The 19,263-nt window shown below is 33.2% G+C and overlaps 3 protein-coding genes across 4 annotated transcripts; 2 read left to right on the top strand and 1 right to left on the bottom strand.

Moving 5' to 3' along the window:
* Nucleotides 1-5,368: 5,368 nt before the first annotated feature.
* LOC116125879 (E3 ubiquitin-protein ligase RNF170-like) lies at nucleotides 5,369-7,351 on the bottom strand. Its single transcript, XM_031411594.1, has 3 exons — nucleotides 7,170-7,351; nucleotides 6,892-7,091; nucleotides 5,369-5,527 (listed from the first exon to the last, which is right to left on the bottom strand). Exons 1-3 carry the CDS (start codon nucleotides 7,258-7,260, stop codon nucleotides 5,369-5,371), a joined length of 450 nt encoding a protein of 149 aa, XP_031267454.1. The 5' UTR covers nucleotides 7,261-7,351.
* A 1,779-nt stretch (nucleotides 7,352-9,130) lies between these two features.
* On the top strand, nucleotides 9,131-14,801 carry LOC116125906. Of its 2 annotated transcripts, none has more exons than XM_031411618.1 (7): nucleotides 9,131-9,391; nucleotides 9,761-9,829; nucleotides 10,953-11,069; nucleotides 11,136-11,225; nucleotides 13,361-13,495; nucleotides 13,968-14,109; nucleotides 14,570-14,801. In XM_031411618.1, exons 1-7 carry the CDS (start codon nucleotides 9,233-9,235, stop codon nucleotides 14,728-14,730), a joined length of 873 nt encoding a protein of 290 aa, XP_031267478.1. In that variant the 5' UTR covers nucleotides 9,131-9,232; the 3' UTR covers nucleotides 14,731-14,801. The 2 variants fall into 2 exon arrangements, with proteins under 2 accessions (XP_031267478.1, XP_031267479.1); XM_031411619.1 differs by having other exon boundaries at nucleotides 9,137-9,391; nucleotides 11,151-11,225; nucleotides 14,570-14,799.
* Nucleotides 14,802-15,722: 921 nt separating this feature from the next.
* LOC116125850 (carboxymethylenebutenolidase homolog) lies at nucleotides 15,723-18,948 on the top strand. The gene is made up of 3 exons (XM_031411560.1): nucleotides 15,723-15,916; nucleotides 17,652-17,935; nucleotides 18,187-18,948. The coding sequence occupies exons 1-3, from the start codon at nucleotides 15,803-15,805 to the stop codon at nucleotides 18,713-18,715; spliced, it is 927 nt and encodes a 308-aa protein (XP_031267420.1). The 5' UTR covers nucleotides 15,723-15,802; the 3' UTR covers nucleotides 18,716-18,948.
* Nucleotides 18,949-19,263: the final 315 nt, after the last annotated feature.

Genomic DNA, 19,263 nt, shown 5'->3' with positions numbered 1-19,263 from the left:
TAATGGTAAAAAAATAAATAATAAATAAAGATCTACCATGCTTATGATGCATTTATTAGTCATGTTATATTGGGTATCTTCTAACATTATCTTCTCCAACTTAAGCATTCGAAAAGCGCGATAACAAGTGATGGTCTGTATCATATACACAATCAACTTTTTAACCTTTCTAATGACACTAAAGCCAATTAATATTTATATGGCATCCACAACATATTAGCTATTTTTGCTTTTATACAACTTTAACCAATAATTTTTCTAAAATTTGTATAAGTTAAAAGATTAATTTTAAACTTGTTTTTTTTTAAGGATAAATCTAACTATAAATCTAATGATTTACTAATTACACTCTTAAAAACCCAACAATTATATATTTATATATATAACGTAGATCATACTAAATTTTATAACACAATAATCTAACATTTAATATTGTGGTTGAACAATTTAATTAATTCATGCTAGATGGTGTTAGATTTGGTAGTCTAGACTCTAGTGTACTCAGACTATTTTTGTTGTTAATATTTTCATTAGTGTTAGGCTTTTAAATAAAACCTTGACATTTGAACATCAAAATTAATAAGAAAGACTATATATAAGAGATCTCAAGTTTAAAATTAAGTGAGTCATCATAAATAATAGCCCGATTTTCATAGGTGAATTGAAAATAACTATTTTGAAAAGTCTAATTTCTCATGAAAAGATATCTCTCTTGTCTTTGGGGTTAGTTTACGGCCGTTGGCTTGCCTCGAATAAAATCCATCCAAGAGGAAATATCTAGTGCCAATCTGCAAGCCGCATAGACAGGTAGACAGAGAGAGAAGAGATATGGGGCTGGCCTCAACCCCCTTGTTTCCAGCATCAGCATCACCATATTTGTCAGAACCCCATTTCACCGCCGCCTTCACTTCTCTACTTTCATTTCCACTCCTCAATCTGTACGTTCTTTCTATTTATAATAATATTTCTTATTGTTTTTTCTTTCCAGTTTTTGAGCATTTTGCTGCTTTAGCCCTCAAATGGGATTTCAATTTATAATTACTTACTCTTTTGATTATTATGTTCTATGTGCTAGTTGCCCTTTATGGCTAACCTTTTTGCACATTGGGAAAACTGAAGACTAAATTACTTTCTAAATAATTCCTATAACTGGGAAACTGGAACACACATGATAGTTATCTGCTATTTAGACCCGTTATGTGTATCATGGAATCTATGGTAACCGTAAGTTATGTACATATGTCACCTAGATTTACAGTTTAAAAACCATCAATCTATTTATTCTAAACATAAACGAGAAAAAAAAAAAATCTTTATGCGTAACATGTGTATATTTTTGTATTTTCTTAGCATTAGCATTGAAACTTTCAATGAAACATGATGATTAACCCTTAAAAATATTTTTGTATTTGCTTAGATAAAGTTTGTATTTTTTTGACAGTATGGTCGAAATTCATATAGTTATATTGGTCGCTACTAGTGAAGATGGTATTTTAACTGCCTCTGATATGTTTGTTGATATTGTTGACCTCTGTGATAATGCTGGTGAAGTATGCTGTTTCAGTTTTGACTTTTTGTTATGATTATGCTGGGATGGATAAGGGAGTTTATTTTTCCATGTTATAGTAAAAGAAATGATTTAATTGTCCTGCGAAGGAAACTATGGTTTAAATGCTTGCCTTCAAACTTCAGTGAATGAAGGTCACCTGTGACAGTACTCATTTGACAGTTTGTCTGAATTTTGCCTGAACGGCAGCAAGTTATACCAGAGTCATTTAAGTAATGCTAAACATGCAAATTCTTATATACAAATTGATATACATACTATTTATTTTCATTAACTGTACTGATTTTTCCCTTTTAGCTTTCCATTCATTATGTGCTGCATAGCTTGTAAAATAAAGTTTTTAAGTGTAGTACTACCTGTGTCATCTTCGCCTGACCTCTCACACACACACGAAAAAGGTCTCTGTTAAAATTGGCTATCGCCTTTCTCTCTGGCAACCTTCACATACAATGTCATCCACCACAGCTTTCTTCGCTGTGTTGACACTAAGACTCAGTGCCATGAACATTGTGCTCCAACAACAAAATCCTCCTATCATTCAAGCATCACAACCACATTTTAACATAAAACCAGTGCAATTTGACCCACCATTAATTATTCCTTGTTGTTTACATCATTGCAGTGCAATTTGACCATAACATTAATTATTCCTTCTTGTTTACATCATTGCAGTGCAAATGCATGCAATAAAATTCCACTTAGTAATCATCAAAATCACTAACACCTCATGTTCTAAATTTATTATATTAATGTCTTTATTATTAAAATAATATTCTTCAAAAGAATATATAGGAAATATTATTCTTCAAATATAATTTACTACAAATAAATCATGAAGACCTGGATATAACCCTTATGTTATTGCAAGGTTCCCTCATGTGTACGCAATGTTGGTTAGTTTAATCTTACTTACTCTATTATTTGTACAATATTTTCTCAGATTGCTGGGAAAAACAAGTTTTATATATGCAATCGTGTTTCATACAGATGAACTTTATATGAAAATTATTTATAGTGGAACTTTTTCTTAATTGGTTTTTAGAAACTTATAGCTTCTGACTGTGAAGCTTCAGTTTTTGTTCAGAGGAAATGCAATATAAATTTTACAAAATGGCTACAAGGAATACAATGTTCAAGTATCTGTAGTGCAGTGGAAGTGGAAGATGACATAAATGACGAAGCATGTAGTTAGTTAGTGGAGCGGACTTTCCATTGGGGAGGGTCCTGACTGCATTCAAGTTATATCCTTCAAGCAGTGAAAAAACAATGGACTGGTGTTCTTTTGCTTTCTGATATTTTTGGTTTTGAAGATTCTTCCACCAGAGACTTTGCATATCTGTTTGCTTGCAATGGATACAAGTATGCTGCTTAACCTTGAAATATTATATGTATATCCATTTTCACATCTTCTGCCTTGTGAGCAACAACAGTCCTGTGTTGAAAACTCTGTTTGTTGTTGATCAACGTGCATGCATGTTTCGATTTCTCCTTTTTCATAAATTTCGGTTTGGGTCTGTTGGTGTCAATTTATATCTTAAAGGAGAAATTTTGTGTACATTGATGGTCGAGGAGTATTTCAGTTTCAAAGAGATTTGTATGGAGAATATGCAAGTTCACAGGAAATTGTGAAGCTTGTCAAGAATCACACCATGATTGCAGCAGTGACTTCTTATAACAAAGATGACTATTAATTGAAATATTCTCAATTACTCCTTTAAAGAACAAGTTGTTCAGCTAATTGACCTTGTGTTCTCAACTGCTTCCTAATAGAACAAGTCACTAGAAAGCTCAAGGATGAGCTTGTTGGCTGCACTTTAAAATAGTGAAATGCTGCTATAGTTGAGGGAAGATATTAATAATGGGCCTAGAAGGACGCTCAAGGCCAATCACCAAATAGAGGTTTATATACCCCTTCACCAATACCTTTTAATGCCTTAGTAGCATGTTAGCGTGGGTTTTGTTTCAAGCTGGTCAGCAAGATATGACTTAATATAGGTAGTTCATGCATTTATAGAACGACAGAGTTCATTACATGTCCTCATAGTAGAGTGTATTTTGATCAATTAATTTAAACTTCAATGAGGTGATTAGAGTACATAAAACTCCAATATCCACATGCTGATCATGACGTGAAGTTTATGATTCATTTTGAAAGAACTTGGTAGAGAAAGCTTGGCACTATGTTAAAGTATGCAACAAGATAGACTAAGGTTATTAGTTGTACCCTACGAAATCTATTAAGGTACTTTATGAAGTACTATATTACAAAATAGGGTCAATTTTCAGCACAAGTTGATTTGCTTATAATAGTACTAACAACCATACTACAATTCGTTCTCCTTTGTGGCTGGTCACAGATGCTCTCTAGACCGTGTGTTAGACCTAGTAACTTACAAAATGACATCAGGTTACTATTGAAAATGAAGACATGTTGTCAAATATTGCAAGAAGATCTAAACAATGTCTTTCTTTTCTACAAGACAAGATCCATAATTCTTGATGTAATTTAACAATTAGTCAATCATTAATAAATTTAATTTAAGCAGGGTTAGCACCAAAATATCAAAGTAAAGAAGAAAGTTTTAGCAAAATGCCATTGTGATAAGACAAATGGTGTAAACGTAAATTAATAATATAAAAGGAATAAAGCTACTATACCTTTTACGTTCACATAATTTTATTTATTTATTATTCTAATTTTTGAAACAATAAATAAATTATATATAGCACATGGTGGCACAACCCTAGTACAAACTATGCATAATGTAATTGCAGAAAATGAAGGAAAAAATGGGGAAATTTTATTTAAAAAAATCATGAAGGTTGAGAATCCTTTAGAATGATAAGCAAATACAAAACAACAATTTAACAAATCTTTCTCCATTTCTTTGATGTTAATACAATAATCTAAACGTCTGACATGTTAGAAAACTTAAAACAGTAGATAAGAGATGTTATCATTCTATTTATGAAAGTAATTTTCGTATATAAATTACTATAAATTGTTTAGGTAAGATAATATTTATTATTAATTATTTGAATGTGGTTCACAAATTTAGAGGATCCATTCATATATATTTCGTAGTGGGTTGTACCAGTTGCAAGTGCCATTTGTTGTGACTTTTAGAAACTAAGATCTAGCAGTTTCTTACTTGCATAACGTGATAGAGGGAGCAGAAGAATAATTAGAGAGATAATCAAGAATTAGGGAGACACGAGAGAATTTAGATAGGTTGGAAGGAGATATTAGGAGAAGAGGTACCAAGAAACTCAAGAAATATCAATAATTAACTTATTCATCAACTCACTCTAATATTTCCCAGACACACAAGACTTATTTATAAGCTTGGCAAACCAAATCCTCATGAAAATAAGAATTCTTATAATTCTAATCCTAGAAAAGCAATGAATGAAATTATAATCCTAATCCTAATCCTAATTAAACAATAAAATAAAAGACTAAATCAATTCATAATTGAAATAAAACTCTAAAACTACTAATCCTAAAAATTATATATTCCTCCTACATCACAATGTCAACCCTAGTCCTCAGATTACCATTTTTACTTCCTTATTCTAAGAAAAGTACTATTTTTTCTACTCTCAGTACTTTAACATTTTACTTAATGGATTAAACCAAATCTATATGATAAGTGTCTAACTTACTTTCGATTGTATTAATTTCTCATAGATGCTGAATAATCTTGTGATACAAAAACATCTAAACCTTTTTAGCAAAAACATACTGATACTAATTGCACAAAACCTATACAAGCATGCATGGATTTTCAGAGTAAATTATTAACTGAGATACAAAATACTACCAAAATTACTTGCATGGTTTCTCAGTGCCTTAACTGTAATATAAACACGGGCTCTGATGACAAGAGGAAGTGATCTCTGAGGATCTACCAGTTCCCGTAACAATCTCCGCAGAAGAAAAGGAAGGTCTTGCATTCTCTGAGAACAGGATAAAGCATCTCAAAGTTATAATTGTTAAAATGCTACTTACAATGTGGAACTCATCATAAATGAATGAAAAAGAAGTTTTGCAAATAGTATTCCAATGCCAATCAACCCCTTCATTACAAGAATTAAGAACAATTCAGGAACATTTAAAAGGAGTTTGTAGAAATTAACTACGAATTAACAAAAACCACATAAGTTAGCATAAAACATTCCAGCTTCTTAAAAAGCAATAATTACACCTGATTAGACTAGATGGAAGAAAGAGCAAGGAATTAATAGAGAAATATCAATGGTGGCAAGTAGATCCAAATAACTGACTAGTATCTTTTAGAGGTTGTCATGCTCTACGTAAGTCAAAATTTGAAATGCAACTATTTTATAGCCGAACAATAGTACCATAGATTATTTAAGTAGCAAATGCAAGATGAACATAAATTTCAGTAAAACTCACAAATCTCTTCTTTAAAAACCAGTACTTGTACATCAAATTACAATTCAGCAGCACAGTTCAGATATAGGTTTGGAACTTATAAATGAAGTTGAATCTCCCTGATCTTCAGATGGTTTGTGCTGAAAAATCATAGGCATCACCTCCAGATACTTTTTTGGGCAGTTGAAAAGAATCCAATTTCAGAGAACCAGAAAATAAAGTTATGCAGACAAATGAAGAGCTGCAAATTATCATAGGAAACGGGACAACTAACTGAAAAACTAAACAGTCATTTGGCAAGATCTGAGTAGGAACTTAATAATTGAGATGGAATGGCTAATGCAGAATGGTTTTTCTTGAAAGCAATCATGTGGTAGTTGGAACTTGAGAGAAAGGGGTTTCTTTTCAGAACCCCATTGATGGGTTAGTTGTCCAGCTTCTTCAAACTAACCATAAGTCTTTATGCTAGCTTAAACTGCGTTTATAAAGCTATGGAGAATGCAGAAACTGTTCAAACTCCGTCAAGTGTATGCCATGCCTCCTACACGTGTGATGCGTCCATTCACGAGTACAATGCTCAAGGCCAGCGGCCCTGCTATAGTTTTGTTTCTACAGTTTACACTTTCTTACATTACCATTTAAGTCGGAACAATAAATCCAATTCTCCGCTCTTTTTATCATATCAAGTCGTTCTACTGAAATTTAGCCTATAAATTTTTATCAATAAATAAACACTAACATTAAAAAAAAAAAAAAAAAAAAAAAGGGTGTGTGGCAATCAAACTGCCCCAATAGATATGAGAAATGTGCCATTTATAAGCCTAAATATCAATATCTACCAAAAATTCCCAACTTGAAAGAGGAGAATGAAAGACTAAAGTATCTGAAATGGGAATACTTGGTATGAAAAATAATAGTTTAGTACCTGGATAAGACCATTGGTGCGGCCCCCAAAAAGGCGATTGTAAGTTTCAAGCTGTTGCAGAGTGTTAGCAACAGAAGGGTTATGACGATCACTTACTGAAGCCTGAGTAGGAACCAATAAAGTAATCTGACGACGACATAAAGGGCATTTACATGGTTGAAATGTGGATCCATGTTGCCAAACAAGCATTATGCAGTTACCTAATCAAATAATTATTAATTATAATACAAATGGTATAGAAGAAGATAAAGAAAGAGAGAGAGAGAGAGGGAAGGCACCGCAAAACCAGTGAGAGCAGTTGGCTTGACAAGGAACGTTGAAGTTTCCATGGCAAACCGAGCAAAAATCATTCTCTGCAGGTCCATCCATTCTTCTTCTTCTTCTTCACTCTTTCTTTCTATCACTACCAATCAGATCTACCTTTCTTTCTTTTGGTTAAATCACACCGTTTCTCACAAAATTTCTTAACTAACGGCATTACGGCAAGGATCTCTATAATAGTTTCCACAGTTTTGTGGGTCTAATGAATTTCCAGAGTACAGGGTTTGGGTGGATAAACCCAATCGTATTAAATTGGCCGAACGAATGCACCCACCCCTAGTTTGCTATAAAGACATTGGGTACCCAAAAAGTTTGAAAACGTCAATTACCTACCTTTCGTCCAAATCTGTTAGTAAAATCCATTTAAAGAAAGATAATATGATAATTTTATATCCAACAAAAAAAAATATAACATTCTGCATTGGTCACGTGTCCATTTTCTCTCTTTAATATTAATTTTATAAAAATCTTCCTTTTCAATTTTAATTATTTTATTTTTATAATTAATTTTAATTAAAATTCCGTCTTCATCTTCTTCGTCTCTCGCCAAAACCACAGTCGCCAGAACCAGGACAACAACCAGCAAAAACGACCAAAGCCCCAAAAAAACCTCACTCAAATCACCAAAAGATTCAATGCAAAAAATCCCCAAGAACCACTCTCAAACACTCAAAAGAGCCAAAACACGCAAGGCATAGAAGGGTTGGGGCAAAACCTCAAACAAGTGGTGTTCCAAAACTTGGAAAATCAATCATCAATTCCAAAACCGATCAAAAATCCCCAAAAATCAAACAAAAACACAGAAAAAACACTCCCAATTAATCTCCAACCATCAATTTCCCATTAGAAACTCCGAAAAACATCAATCAATCTCAATTCAACAAACAACAAAAACCCTAGGAATTCAATCGACGGTGAAATGTGAGCAAACGGCGATGGGAAAAATGGGGGTTTTGGTGATGGCACACCGAAAAGACGATTGGGGGGGAGAGGAAAGGTTTTCGATGATCAGGCTTTCAGAAAATGGGTGGGGAAGTGCAACAGCTTTGCAAAAGACCCCCCTTTTTTTTTGCCCTTTTATGAGAGAGATGAAGAAGATGAAGACGGGAAGAGAGAGAGGAGAGAGGCTTTCGATCTGGCCAGCTTCTAGTCCATTTTCCGATGTCGGGTTCTTGCCTGGTGACCGGAGGAAAAAGAGGGAGAAGAAAGGAAAGAAAGAGAAGGGAAAGAATAAGAGAAAGTGAAGAGAAAAAGAAGGGGGAGAAGAAGAAGAAAGATAAGAGATTTTGACGGATTTTTTTAATTTTTGATTAATGTAATTTTTTTCAACTTTTTTTATTTTTTTATGCACAAACCTTAAGACATAAAAAGTCAAAATTACCCTACAAAAATGATAAAATATCGATAATACCATTTTAGTTAACAGATTTACTAACGGATTTGGATAGAAAGTTGGTATTTGTCATTTCAAAACTTTTTGGGTATTAATTTGTCTTTACAGAAAACTCTGGGTAGGTGCATGTCATTCCCCCTATTAAATTAATCTATACACACATTTCAATCATATTAATTAAATTAGCTGAGATTTGGGGTTTTTACGGTAAACCCCCTTATTTCTATAGAGTTTTTTAAAACCTCTAGTATTTTGATACGACCTTAACCGCTATTTCATTAGTTTCTTCGTTAAATTTAACTGATATTGAGGTAATATGGATATTTTTAAATTATAGAAAAGGTAATTTCGACTTTAATAGCTTTAAGAAATATTAAATTCTATCCAATCTAATTTTTTCCAATTCATTCCTATAATGCAAAGAAAAAAAGTAAATAAATAAACAAATAAAATCCACCGGCTACACTAAACCCACCCTAAACTCTCGAGAAGAAAGAAAGCATTGATCAAAGTCCAACCCCACGTTCTCCTGGTGTTTGGGCTAGACCAACTATCCAGTAGTTGTGGCCCAAGTGACCTCGTACTTAGCAAGATAGGATATCAACCGCCAAATTGTGTGAGCAAGAAATGAGTTTCTCATGTTCCTTCTTTCTCAATGCTACCTTAAAACTTGCTACTCCTCACCTCTGTCCCTTTTCTGCCAAGTCTATCTCCAAAAAACGACTCCGTTTCTCCTCCAATGCAACCTCCCTAGAGCTCCCGCTTCTTCCTTTCAACACCAACGAGGTGAACTCTTCTCTTTCTTCACGTATCTTCAATATTATTGAGCCTGATCAATTTTATTAATTACTATTGCATTTGCGACTATTTCTGATATTATCAAAACTAAATTTAGATAACTTCACTTTATTATGTTTGGTTTGTACATATAAAAGTTTATTTATTTATTTTTTCATTTTAAATTACTCTTAATGTTTAGTAAATAAATTTTACCTGTTTTAGGGGGGGGGAAAAAGTGCTTTATCAAAGCGCTTTTTTCTAGCACGATTGATTTCTACCTTTTCTTTTACTTGAAATTATTATTGTATAAAAGTATAAACTTGTTGTAATGTGAAACTGAATTCTTTATTTATTTATTTATGTTTATGGTTTCAGGTTCTTGTTCCATCGGAGAGTAAAATATTGCATCTATATGAGGCCAGATATCTAGCTTTGTTAGAGGAGGTACTGGATTTTTATATCATGTTTGATGTTTAGAATTAAGTACATTTTTTTAATTAAAAATTATGATAAAACTATGTACATATTTGATGATTAAATAATTTCGGAATATAATTTCTGTTGGCTTCACTCACGAATGTTTCTTGAAACTGAGCGAGGATATAAGATGCTATTTGCTTGATATATTACTGCTGTTTGGTCTCCCCTCACCCATTTGGTCCATCTTTTATGATTTGGATGGCCAAAGTGCATTTTTCAACTTCTTGCATGGATGTTTGCTCATGGCAGGGTTAACGCCTCTGAATATCTATGAGACATGCATGCATTTGCTTGTGGCATCGTAGGTGCAGCATCCTTGTGGTGTTAAAAACTCTCTTTTAAAGCAAAATGTAGATTATAATTTTTAACCACATTGATGTGGTATGTATAAGAGGCAGGGGAGGATGAATCAGTAATCATATTTTTCTTCATTGTTTTTAAGTTTTCACTTGTGCTTTTCAAGTTGCTAGGGCGATTTAGATCGTTTCATTCTCTAGTCATTAAGAAGCATTGAGGATTTGGTCAAGGAAGAAGTTTTGTGCTGTGCAAGTGTATGGTTATAGCTTTTTTTGGGTAATTTGGTTGATAGGAATCAAAAACCTATTTGAGGATACGGAAGTAGATAAGCAGTATTTCTGAGATAAAGTTTGATTTGGCACCACTTTGGGCTTCCAGTTCAAAGGAAATTAAGGAATTACTTTCTATTTCAATTATTTGGCTTGAAATGTTGTTTGCTTTGGGTAGTTGGATGTTCTCTTATTGTTTTACATATGTTTTATTACAAGTTATGGTCGACAGTTTGCTTATATTACTCTTTATCTTTTATTTTTATTTTAGCACTAGATTGTATTTTCTGCATTTCTATATTCATAAAGTCCGTATTTCTTTCCTGCCTTACTCCTTTACCTTTGTAAGGCTTGGTAGGGGTTGGACTTCTTTGTATTTTTGCACATTAAATACATTTTTATTCTCACTGGAAATTTTTTCTTAGTGTAATTTAATTATTCTCATAAAAACTTCTAATTACTGTTGAAACAGTAGTAACTAACAATAACTTTTTTTTTCCTCTCCATTTTATTGGCTGCAGTCTTTATTGAGGAAAAAGCTTTTTGTGCATGTTGTGCTGGATCCTATTGCTATTAGTGAGTCAGCAGCTGAAGCATCATTTGCTGCTCGATATGGTTGTTTGGTTCTAATAGAAAATGTAATTTTCCTAATTTGTGATAACTTTTAGACATTAAAAGATAGAGTGGTTTATAAAAAAACTTAGTTTCTGTACTTGCAGTTAGAACGCTTAGATGTTGGAGCTTTAGTCACTATAAGGGGAGTTGGTCGTGTCAAGATCATCAGTTTTGTTCAGGTGAATAAAATTTTGATTTGAGATTATAATTGCCCTTCTTTTGTTAACTTATTGCCATGCATTGTTAGACTCATTTCTGTTTTTTATTTATGTCTATCTAGAAATTTTTGCTTCATCTGTTGGCTGGCCAACTTACATTGGTTATTAATTAGTTACATAATCTTCCATTATCATGTTCTCGAATTTTCAACAGATGGCCTTTTTTTGTTTGGAATAGCATAACATCAAACTAATTGAATTTATTCTAGTCCAATTTAAGTCAGCCCGACAATATTAATAAAACCTTGAAGATGGAATAAGACTGTGTTGAAGGACCAAGTTTCAAGTTTTGATTACAAATTATTGGAAGAGTGTCTTCATGCTTCAAGCTTTGCATCCTCTTTAGCCATTTGCTGCAAGTCCAACCAAAAAGAAACAGATATCCATCTTGGTGTACATCCACTCTTAGACCTTCTAATGCTCATGGAGAAAAAGAGAGAGAGAGAGCCATCTTAATCTACAGCCACTCTGGGACTCTCTTATGCTTTGGTAAATTATTAAAACAAGGATAGTTGGATCTTGCTTCAGGAAATGAACGCATTCATTATGAGACAAGGTGAGTAAGTGAAGTATTAAATGGGAATAATGTAAGAATATGGTAGCGTCCACATCTAGTTGGCTTGACTTTTGCTTTAATATCAAGATGATCCCAACACAAATCAATGAAGATTTTAGAAGACAAATAATTTATTTGAGATGTCAGTGGAATATAGTACAGTTATTTCAGTTACTTTGAAGAACTGAATACAACATTTTTGTTGTGTACAAGATGCACTGAGAAGCTTTGCTATTATAACAACTGTTGTAATCCTTTATGTTGGTTTTGGGTCGATTAGAAGAAAGACCCAGAGAGAAGTTGGATTGATTGCATCACACAATCACTAGTCCATTTATCACTTTTAGAAACCTAAACATCATACCTAAATATGATATGGAGAAGGCAAAATAAAAAAATAAAAAAAATCTTTTGATTCATTGATCTTCAGAAAAACAAATAAACAAAGTTTTATTGTTGAGCAATAGAAAACTTCATAGAAAGTTAAACCCCCACTGTGCAATAGTGCTCCTATATGTCTTCATCTACATTTTTTATCAGAAGATTGAGAGCTAACTGTTGAGACTTTGGATTATAAGGACACATTGCAAATTGGTTCATACTTATTTGTTGGTGGGGCAACAAGTTCATCTCACAAGCCAAAAGATGATGCTGAAAGTTCTATTAATTCGTTCATACTCCAAAAGACAAACTTACAAACTTACATATGGCTGTAATGTAGCTTAAACTGACTCTTAGAAGGCACTAAAAAACTTAAGAAATAGAGATAACAATGAGTCTTGAAAAACAAGAATATTAAGACCTTTGACTGACTTCTGACTTTACATTAAAACTCTTGGACTGATACATTAACCTCTAAGTAGTGATATTAATACGACTGGACTGTTAGGCTAGACCATAGTCCCACATTTGAATCATATTGGGGTATTTGGGTGTAGATTCCTATCTTTACAGTTTGATAGGCTGTTCAAGGTGGCTACAACCTATCTACTTCAGATCACAACTTATTTGAACTTGACAAGTTGGCCAAACTGCATAAAACATCAAATCTGTTATTGGTGCTTTAGTGGTGCCCTTTCACGCTGAAGTGGGTCATCATTTGCAAAATTTTCTGTTGACATCATACTATAACTGAAACTTCTTTTGGATTCTCTGAAGTAGATGAAGTCAAATGTTTCTATCTTTGTTGAAAATTAGTGCTTCTATTTTGAACTGACTGGTGAAGGTGCTTCTTGATTGGATTCTTGAAGACCGCTTCTGGTTTTGAAGCAGGTATGCCGCTTCTAGATAAGGGCCGATGCTTCATGAAACCATGGTTCTAATTGGCATAGATCCTCATGGATCAGATTGAAGCAAAATAATATGATGAGGAGGTGTAGTTAAATGTTTAGAATAGATTAATACAAATTATAGATCATTGTATTACATCTCTCTCCCCTTCTATGTCTCTTTTCTTTTTCTTTTCCAAATTTTACTAAGTCAATATGTTTTGTCATGGTGTATGTTTTCTTGTTTTCCCATTTATGATTATATCTTGCAGGCAGATCCTTACTTGAAAGGTGAAGTAATGCCAATGCAAGACCGAAATCTCTACAGTTCAAGTGATATGAACTCAAAAGTTTTGGCTGTGAAGGAGGCTGTTTACAGCTTGAATAATCTGGAAATGAAACTAAAGGTATGCACATGCATTTCTCTCACTTTACATATGTATATGCAACTTAATTTTTTTACTTTACTAAACTGTAACTCTTAGCCATTCGTTATCTGAATCTAATGGTATAGAGAGTTGAGTTGTTAATGTGACATTTGAACTTCTGATTTGAACCATTTGATAAAGATGAATGAATGGGCCAAAATTTAAGTTACAAGATCTCATTCCTCTATATATATATATAATTTTACATTGATCACCGCAGGAAAGGATCCTATCTCAAACATGATGCTTTCTATGTTATTTTGCATACTGATCTATCTGAAAAATGATGTTACAGGCTAATAACAGATACTTTATGTTTTTCCCTCAGAAAATGTTTGATGATTACTATTACCCCTTGGTGGCCTATTATTATGTATAGAAATTATTTGTTCTTTCACATGCCATTTTGTGGTTCAGATGGACTGTCCGATTATTTATTTTATGTAAATAGGCTCCAAAGGAAGCAGTTTTGCAGACCCGCATTTTAAATTCTCTGCTGTGGGCGGATAAGGAACCATCCTTAGATTGTGAAGAAGCTTTCATTCCATCATTACCTGAGCGTGTATCCTTTGCAGCATTTCAACCAGTATCAGGTGAGTGTATCTTTTCCTTTCTCACTTACTTCTCTTGCTCGCTGCGCTCCAAGTTATATCATGCTAAATGTCTCTTGCTTGAAGGTTAATCACATTAGGCAAAACATTAAAATCAAAAGAAACAAATAGTCATGCTTCTCTCTTCACAAAAGAAAGCATTACTCTTTTAATATATTGTTACAACTTTTGGCTGATTTGCAAAATTTAATTTATAAATTAAAAACTAACTCATATATGTGGTTTAGATTATATCTGGCATGAACTATTTTCAATGCGCATTAATCTTCCGGGCCGATGTGATCTTTACCTTGAAAGTATGTTATTGTAAAATGTCATAGTAAATTTAAGTGTCACTTATTCCAGGTTATCTACCTTTCTTCATTTATGAAACTTGTAAAAGATAGAGCCATTAATTTGGCAAATATAAGTTGATCTGATTCTGTATTTGTTTCTTGGACAGGAGCAACTCAATCAGAATTGCTGAAGTTGCAGAGAGAGAAAGTAACAGCAATGGATTTAAGAGACACTAAACGAAGGCTAAATCATTCACTACAATTTCTTAATGATAATATTTCACTGGTAGCTGCCAAGCTCGCTATTCAATCCTTAGAAATCCAGTAATCTATGGGAGGGAGGCATGTACAATATTAAATAATTAAATTCTTTGACAAAACTGATAATTAAGATTAAAACTTTCATTTGCATTGACAATCACAATACATTCGTTCATGTTAATAATTATTGAAAAGATCAACCATCACATGGTAAAAGAGCAGGAAAAAAAAAAATATAACATGATCTTTCAAGTTTAAATTAATGGTAAAAAAAATAAATAAATAAATAAAGATCTACCATGCTTTATGATGCATTTATTAGTCATGTTATATTGGGTATCTTCTAACATTATCTTCTCCAACTTAAGCATTCGAAAAGCGCGATAAACAAGTGATGGTCTGTATCATATACACAATCAACTTATTTTAACCTTTCTAATGACAACTAAAGCCAATTATATATTTATATGGCATCCAACAACATATTAAGCTATTTTTGCTTTTATACAACTTTAAACCAAATAATTATGTCTAAAATTTGTATAAGTTAAAAGATTAAAATTTTAAACTTTGTTTTTATTTAAAGGATGAATCTAATTGTAACATCTAATGATTTACTAATTACACTCTTAAAAACCCAACAATTTATATATTTATAATATATAACTTTAGATCAGACTAAATTATATAACACTCAATAATCTAACATTTAATAGTGTGATTTAACAATTTAATTAAATCATGTTAGATGGTGTTAGATTTGGTAGTCTAGACTCTAGTGTACTCAGACTATTTTTGTTGTTAATATTTTTCATTAGTGTTAGGCTTTTAAATAAAACCTTGACATTTTGAACATCAAAATTAATAAGAAAGACTATATATAAGAGATCTCAAGTTTAAAATTAAATGAGTCATCATAAATAATAGCCCGATTTTCATAGGTGAATTGAAAAATAACTATTTTGAAAAGTCTAATTTCTCATGAAAAGAAATATCTCTCTTGTCTTTGGGGTTAGTTTACGGCCGTTGGCTTGCCTCGAATAAAATCCAATGCAAGAAGGAAATATCTAGTGCCAATCTGCAAGCCGCATAGACAGGTAGACAGAGAGAGAGAGAGAGAGAGAGAGAGAGAGAGAGATATGGGGCTGGCCTCAACCCCCTTGTTTCCAGCATCAGCATCACCATCATTTGTCAGAACCCCATTTCACCGCCGCCTTCACTTCTTCTCTACTTTCATTTCCACTCCTCAATCTGTACGTTCTTTCTATTTATAATAATATTTCTTATTGTTTTTTCTTTCCAAGTTTTTGAGCATTTTGCTGCTTTAGCCCTCAAAATGGGATTTCAATTTATAATTTACTTACTCTTTTGATTATTTATGTTCTATGTGCTAGTTGCCCTTTATGGCTAAGCCTTTTTGCACATTGGGAAAACTGAAGACTAAATTACTTTCTAAATAATTCCTAATAACTGGGAAACTGGAAGACACATGATAGTTATCTGCTATTTAGACCCGTTATGTGTATCATGGAATCTATGGTAACCGTAAGTTAATGCACATATGCCACCTAGATTTACAGTTTAAAAACCATCAATCTATTTATTCTAAACATAAACGAGAAAAAAAAAATCTGTCTGCGTAACATGTGTATATTTTTGTATTTGCTTAGTTTTAGCATTGAAACTTTCAATAGAAGACATGATGATATAACCCTTGGAGAAATATTTTTGTATTTGCTTAGATAAAGTTTGTATTTGTTTGTACAGTATGGTCGAAATTCAATAAGAGTTATATTGGTCGCTACTAGTGAAGATGGTATTTTAACTGCCTCTGATATTGTTTGTTGATATTGTTCACCTCTGTGATAATGCTGGTGAAGTATGCTGTTTCAGTTTTGACTTTTTGTTATGATTATGCTGGGATGGATAAGGGAGTTTATTTTTCCATGTTATAGTAAAAGAAATGAATTTAATTGTCCTGCGAAGGAAACTATGGTTTAAATGCTTGCCTTCAAACTTCAGTGAATGAAGGTCCCCTGTGACAGTATCATCATTTGACAGTTTGTCTGAATTTTGCCTGAACGGCAGCAAGTTATACCAGAGTCATTTAAGTAATGCTAAACATGCAAATTCTTTTATACAAATTGATATGACATACTATTTATTTTCATTAACTGTACTGATTATTTCCCTTTTAGCTTTCCATTCATTATGTGCTGCATAGCTTGTAAAATAAAGTTTGTAAGTGTAGTACTACCCCTGTCATCTTCGCCTGACCTCTCCACACCACACGAAAAAAGGTCTCTGTTAAAATTGGCTATCGCCTTTCTCTCTGGCAACCTTCACATACAATTGTCATTCCACCACAGCTTTCTTCGCTGTGTTGACACTAAGACTCAGTGCCATGAACATTGTGCTCCAACAAACAAAATCCTCTTATCATTCAATAATCACAACCACATTTTAACATAAAACCAGTGCAATTTGACCCATAACATTAATTATTCCTTGTTGTTTACATCATTGCAGTGCAATTTGACCCATAACATTAATTATTCCTTCTTGTTTACATCATTGCAGTGCAAATGCATGCAAATAAAATTCCACTTTAGTAATCATCAAAATCACTAACACCTCATGTTCTAAATTTATTATATTAATGTCTTTATTATTAAAAATAACATTCTTTGGGAAATATTATTCTTCAAATATAATTTACTACAAATGAATCATGAAGACCTGGATATAGACCCTTATGTTATTGCAAGGTTCCCTCATGTGTACGCAATGTTGGTTAGTTTAATCTTACTTACTCTATTATTTGTACAATATTTTCTCAGATTGCTGGGAAAAACAAGTTTTATATATAGCAATCGTGTTTCATACATGATGAACTTTATATGAAAAATTATTTATAGTGGAACTTTTTCTTAATTGGTTATTTAGAAACTTATAGCTTCTGACTGTGAAGCTTCAGTTTTTGTTCAGAGGAAATGCAATATAAATTTTACAAAATGGCATACAAGGAATACAATGTTCAGAGTATCTTGTAGTGCAGTGGAAGTGGAAGATGACATAAATGACGAAGCATGTGAGTTAGTTAGTGGAGCGGAGCTTTCCATTGGGGAGGGTCCTGACTGCATTCGAGCTTATCTCTTCAAGGCAGTGAAAAATAACAATGGAACTGGTGTTCTTTTGCTTTCTGATATTTTTGGTTTTGAAGATTCTTCCACCAGAGACTTTGCATATCGTGTTGCTTGCAATGGATACAAGTATGCTGCTTAACCTTGAAATATTATATGTATATCCATTTTCACATCTTTCTGCCTTGTGAACATCAACAGCTGTGTTGAAAACTCTGTTTGTTGTTGATCAACGTGCATGCATGTTTCAAGTTCTCCTTTTTTATGAACTTCAGTTTGGGTCTGTTGGTGTTAATTTATATTCTTCCACTCATTATTGTTCTCCCTTTTTCAAAAATTCTTAGTCTGTGCTACCTTCTGTTTGTTGAACAAATATGCAGTATTCTTGTTCCAGACTTATTTCGTGGGGATCCATGGTCAAAGGACCGGCCTAAGGCCATGTTTGAACAGTGGATGGCAAGCCAAGATGCCCAGAGGATTGCAAAAGACATTGCCACCTCAACGAAATGGTTGGTTGATGAATTTATGGCTGCAGGAATTTCAAAGAAGCTTGGTATAATTGGTTTTTGTTTTGGGGGTGGCCGAGTCATAGAGGTTCTAGCTCGGGATCAAGGTTCTTGTTTTGGCACTGGGATCTCCTTTTATGGAACAAGGATAGATCAATCTCTAGCATCTAATGTCAAGGTACCTGTCTTGCTCATCTCAGGGGATAATGATCCTCTTTGTCCAGTTAGTATCTTAAAGGATATTGAGAAGAGGATTGGCAGGGGATCCAGGGTGGTGATTTTTGAGGGAAGAGGTCATGGGTTTGCTCATCGGCCTCTTTCTCCGGAAGAAGATGTAGATGCAGAACAGGCTTTTACAAAGATGAGAAATTGGCTGCACGATGGTTTGGCTGTAAACAATTAAATGCTTTGTATGTTTATTACAATCTTAATGTATATTTCATCTTACTGGTAAAGCTAATGCAGCTATTGCTACTAGTAGTTTATCATTACTAAGTGCAATATTTAATCTTATGGTTCAACTATTTACAGCATCCGGATCAGGAAAGAATTAGTAGTATTGTTTAAGACGAAAGTCCAGATCTGGGTTAATGTAGTATTTAATATGTGATGTGTTGAAGCTTCAAGAGATGGATTATGAAAGTAATCCGAATTTCATCTTATATTTGCTAATTGATTAATAGTTGAAGAAGTATATGTCCCATGGCCATTGCATAAGTTTAAGGTTCGAATTGGAGATTGTTATAAGCATTGTTTTAAAACTTGGCCCGACTGGCCTGTTCAATCGGGAGGTTATCAATTTTACTATTCATCTCAAATCCTAGAAATTAGGATGACAATTTGTGAACAATTGGTGGCTGGAATGTTAAGGCTTTTGAAGAGGAAGGGCCAGTGAGTGGAAAGGTGGCAACGTAGTTGATTTTCGTGAATGAAACGATCGAAAATCAGGAA

This window comes from Pistacia vera, unplaced genomic scaffold (genome assembly GCF_008641045.1).
Source record: "Pistacia vera cultivar Batoury unplaced genomic scaffold, PisVer_v2 Contig173, whole genome shotgun sequence".
NCBI lineage: Eukaryota > Viridiplantae > Streptophyta > Magnoliopsida > Sapindales > Anacardiaceae > Pistacia > Pistacia vera.
This window is presented reverse-complemented; position numbering and strand designations above follow the sequence as displayed.